The 4,950-nt window shown below is 40.8% G+C and overlaps 1 protein-coding gene across 1 annotated transcript in view; it reads right to left on the minus strand.

Moving 5' to 3' along the window:
* Positions 1-4,950, minus strand: part of DNAH9 (dynein axonemal heavy chain 9) — a 388,028-nt gene that overhangs the window by 196,889 nt on the left and 186,189 nt on the right. Inside the window, exon 30 of the mRNA XM_019536510.1 lies at positions 2,984-3,126. Within this exon, the coding sequence (XP_019392055.1) occupies positions 2,984-3,126 (143 nt within the window). The remainder of the gene's footprint in view (positions 1-2,983; positions 3,127-4,950) is intronic.

The following is a 4,950-nucleotide window of genomic DNA, read 5'->3' on the forward strand; positions in this document are numbered from 1 at the left end:
GCCTGTCTCTCATCCCCTGACACCTACTTTTCCATTTTCACTGACTGGCTTTCTTGACTGCATTGCATGCCAGCCTCTCGCTTCTTTACTATTCCTTCCATACAGTAAAAGCACACACACCAACTGCAGGTGCTTCCTCAGCCTGAAGAAGGTTTTTTAAACCTGAAAGCCTGCTAAGTTATATTTCTCCAACTATTCAGTTGGTCTACTAAAAGATATCAGATTAACCCAAAGAACCTTGTCCGCCAGTGGCATGTCCTTAGACCAACATCCCTAGCACCTGTCCCCAGTCAGCTGACTGGAAGGACGCAGGGCCCTGGGCACATCTAAGCCCCAGGGCTGGAGCCGGCAGGGGGAGTTCCCTGGCAGCTGTTGGAGAAGAAGCTCCTGCAAGAAAAGAAAGAAAGGCTCTGTGACAGTTTGGCTGCCTGAGATGCTAATGGTACTGTGCTGCTTACTTACCTGTTGCTATTTAAAGTGGTGGACTGAGATGAGGTTGTAGGGGAGGAGGAGACTTCATTGGGGTACACTACTGTGTCATGTAAAGGCCCCAGTGCCAGTGAGTATGGGCCTTAAATGTGCACAGTCACCCATGTCATCAGTTTTGCTTGTCAGCAACCTGAGGTGCAGTTTCCCAGAAACCCCTGCATCTATCTCCTTGAAACTTGGCAGGCTTCATGGCCTCAGCAGTGGCTACCATGGCTGCTGTTTTCACCACCCTGCACCTTCACACTTACAAGTGACACAAGTTCTGCTTTGAATAGTTTGAAGTAAAGTTTCCCAGAAACCCCTAAACCTATTTTCTTGAAACTTGACTGGCTTTATGGCCTCAGCAGGGGCTACCCTCCCTGCTTTTTTCATTCAAATCAGACAAGAAATGACACAGTTGTAGGCATTTTCATGATTCCCCATTATAGCCTGTGGGTGAAACATCAAAACATGTTGAAACAGCGAGACAAAATTTGACTAAACAAAATGGAACAGTGCTTTGAAACGTAATGAAACAATGAAACAAAACACTGTCCCTTTGAAAAGGTGAAACAGAAGTGGAAACAGAAGGGTGCTGTTTTGCACAGCCCTAATGTATTTACATGCACCTAAACTTAAAGCACCTTTGCTTAAGGCATATTAAGGTAATTTAGGCATGTGTGTATATGTGAACATGCTAATTTGCATTAAATGCAGTAAATTTAGGCACAAATAGCTAAGTCACTTTAGTGCATGTGCAGATACGCTAATGTGCACTAACATGGTGCCTATCCATTGATGCACACTCCTCAATGCTCATTAGTGTGTCTACTTGTATGCTTTATGCAGGTATCAAATTTAGACTCACATAGCCTTAAATTGCCATTTTTAAGGTGTATTAAGAGCACACGTGTAGACACATGCTTTTAATGCACCTTAAAAATGGTGATTCTAGGATAAGCCTGCTTAAAAGAGGTATGTGTAGACATGCCACGTACATTTAGGACCTAACTATCACTTGCTTTAAGGTCCATTTTCATCATTCTGGCAAAATTAAAGGGCCTTGAAATTACTGTAAATAGATACAGATTTTCAAGAAGCGTAAAAGTGACAGTAGTAATGGTCAAATAAGCATGCAGCCACACATGTTTACCACACATGAAATAGCTGCTATGTGCATTCAGAGGAAGTCAGACAATTCAGTCTTTAATAAAATAATCAACTCCTTCTCAAATACTCATTTTATAAATTTACATTTAGGCATTATCCATACTGCAGTCCTTATGCCAGAGAAAGTTTGGGAATGTCATGTGCCTATTAAGGTTCTCACCCTTTGGTGCAAACAAACTATGTTCCAAACTGGAGCTGAGAAGATGGAGGTTGCATCACCTAGTCTGCTTTTAAGCTGCTCATGCACTCCTACATTTCTATCCCCTAGAGCAGTGGTCTCCAAACTTTTTTGGTCGCGCACCCCTATCAGTAAAAATTTTTTGAGCACGTACCCCCATAATATGTATATTTATTTATTTATAAATATATACATGCACTACTCGCGTACCGTATGTCACACGTGACTATCTGACATACGGACCCAGTGAGGGCACCAGTGTCAATCCATGTATTAAATATTAGTAAATCTTAATTTCTTTCTTATTTTTTTAGATAAAAAATAAATATAAATAGAAGTTCTAATATTTTCTTCCTGCACCCCAATGGATCATCTTGCGCACCCCGCTTTGGAGACCACTGCCCTAGAGATCAGACCTAATGCATTCTGTTGTAAGAGGAATATTTATTGGCTGCCTCTTACTTTATTGCATAGAGCACAGGTTTTATGCAGTTTAAGAATTTCTCAAATAGCATGCATTACTAGTCTGTAGAAAGAATAAAGTGCAATAAGAGTTAAGCTTCTGCAAGAAGTTTAGAGTATCACACATCCTACAGATTGCAGCTCCTGAATATATCTGCCTTACAATCCAAAGATTCAACTACAATTCTGTAGACATTTCCAAATAGTTGTGACCTTGCTAGCTCAGATAAGAGTCTTGATGCTGGAGCATGAGGGATGAAACCCCGCCCCACCTGAACAAGTGCTTGGATGACTAGTGCAAGTTTAGCTCCATAACACTGTGGGTATTAATATCCACACTAGACACTTTGAAGCAAGCTCCATAGCTGAATCCTAATGCCCCAATATAACAATGAGAATATCAGTGGTGTTTTAGCACAGGTTCATGGGGAAATAACCACTTTGGGAGGATCAGAAGTTGTTTTTAAATAAATGAGAAAGAGTAGAAAATAATCTTTACTGAAATGTTATTAAAATAAATTTTTGTCTATTTTCTAGTTCAAGAACTTAAGCACTGTTTGCTAAATAAGTGAAAATACACTGATTCATATATTTTGCAGTATGGCATTAGATAGTCAGACCTGTATAAAACAAGCCAAAGAATTTTACCCAGTTACTGTTGTAACAGCTCAGTGACAAGGATGTGAATGCTGAGTATCACATTACCTTTAGTTGTCGTCGAACCCGATTTATGAAGAATTTCCAACATGTTTCTTTGGTGTCCATTAGTCCCTGGTTCTTGACTTCATTTCTCACACTGCTGATGATGTTTTCAACTTCATCATCAGGGAAGAGATCAGGAATTTCACCTAGTAATAAGGGGAATGGATTGTTTTAGCAAACTTACAAGCATAATGAAATATTTTCTTCATTTATGTGTGTATGGAGCAGACCCTTTTTATAGAAAAAGTCTCTGGATTGCACTACACAGATGTGAGTGAATATGCTTGATCAGGTAGGTGAAGCTATTTCTGCAGCTCTCTAAAAATGGTATCTCCAGCTGTATTCAAATAAGTGGCAGATCACAATGTTTAAAAAGCTAACGGCACATGCAGTTAATGCCTAAAAGCATATCTATTCAAATAGAATTTTAGTGACCATTTACAGCTTCCTAATTTGCTTTGTTCTGACCTCTGCCTGAACTAAAATGAATGCTGAAATCTGATCTTTATTTGATATTAACAGTTTAGGAAAATAACAGTAGCTGATCAGAAACCAGCTTATTAAGAAGAAATTCAGAAAACAAGTAATTTTATTCCTATGCATTCAATACTGAAAATATATGGAAAAAAATGGAAAAAGAAAATATATATAAAACAAGCAGCAGGAGCCAGTACTTCTACTTATTTAATGAACCATCTCCTTGCAACAGAGAGGAGAAAGTATGTAGGAAATCTGCCTCTGTGGTTAGACCACCTCCAGCCAGCTTGTCCCTACCTTCCACTTATCTATAGAAAAAAGTAAGAAAGTGCACATCTAACTAGCAGAGAGACTGACCAGGAAAGCCCTAGCCTTTCTTCCTCCTTTTATGGATGCTCCAAGTGCTAGCTGCAGTTTCCACCTCTTCCTTCATTGGCTCCCCAACATGAAGCAATAAAGGGTTGAAAGGGGAAATGGTAAAGGAAAAAAGAAGCCTCTTTCCATTTCACACTACAACCATCATACAAGGCAGATAGGGAGAGAAACCAGATTGCCTGAGCTGGGGCAGATCCAGGAAGGGGGGAGGAGAGGAGAGGAAGGGAGAGTGCATTGATGCACTGTACCCTTCTTTGCTTCCTGTTCCACAAAAACTTGAAAACCAACTGCTCAGGAGGCACAGAGGCATTTCTACTCAGGCCATGCAGAGAGAATCAAAATATTTCATGGCTCATTGTCATTTCCCTGATTCCTGTTAATATTTCTCTACTTTACAGGTGGTAATGGCCCCCTACCACAGGGGTAGGCAACCCCCGGCATGTGTGCCAGAGCGTGGCAGGCAAAGGTATTAATAATAATTCCATATAAAGAGTCATAGGACTCAAAGGCCCCGTCTACAGCTCCACCCACATCCACAGTGATCAACTGCTATTGATTTGCTATCAGAAATAGCACAATGAACCTAAGACCAGATCCACAAAACCAAATAAGCAGTACTCTAGTGACTGAAAACAGGAAATTTATGAGAAGCTACTTAGACCTTCTCCCTACTAGCAGATGCTTACAATGCATTAAATGGTACATACGATGTCCATGCTGTCCCTCCAGGAGGGAGTGCACTGGAGAGAACTACAAGGAGATCACAAGTTACTTAGTAATTTAAATCCTTTTTTTCTGCCCATGAATCACATCTCAACAAGCTCTGGCCTCAGGATTCATCTTCTATTCTGAATTGTCTGAATACTTTGCATCAACCCAGTGCAGCCTGTGGATTGGTCATAAACTCTTTGTTTCTGCTGTTTCATCAATCATTCATCACCACTGCACATGATTTCATAGACGTTAGGGCTGGAAGGGACCTCGGAAGATCATCGAGTCCAGCCCCTCGCCCAGAGGGCAGGAAGTCAGCTGCGGTCACAGGATCCCAGCAAGATAAGCATCCAATTTGCTCTTGAAGGTGTTCAATGTAGGTGCTTGAACCACCTCTGATGGCAGGC

Source organism: Crocodylus porosus, unplaced genomic scaffold (assembly GCF_001723895.1).
Source record: "Crocodylus porosus isolate Cpor-Errol unplaced genomic scaffold, CroPor_comp1, whole genome shotgun sequence".
NCBI lineage: Eukaryota > Metazoa > Chordata > Crocodylia > Crocodylidae > Crocodylus > Crocodylus porosus.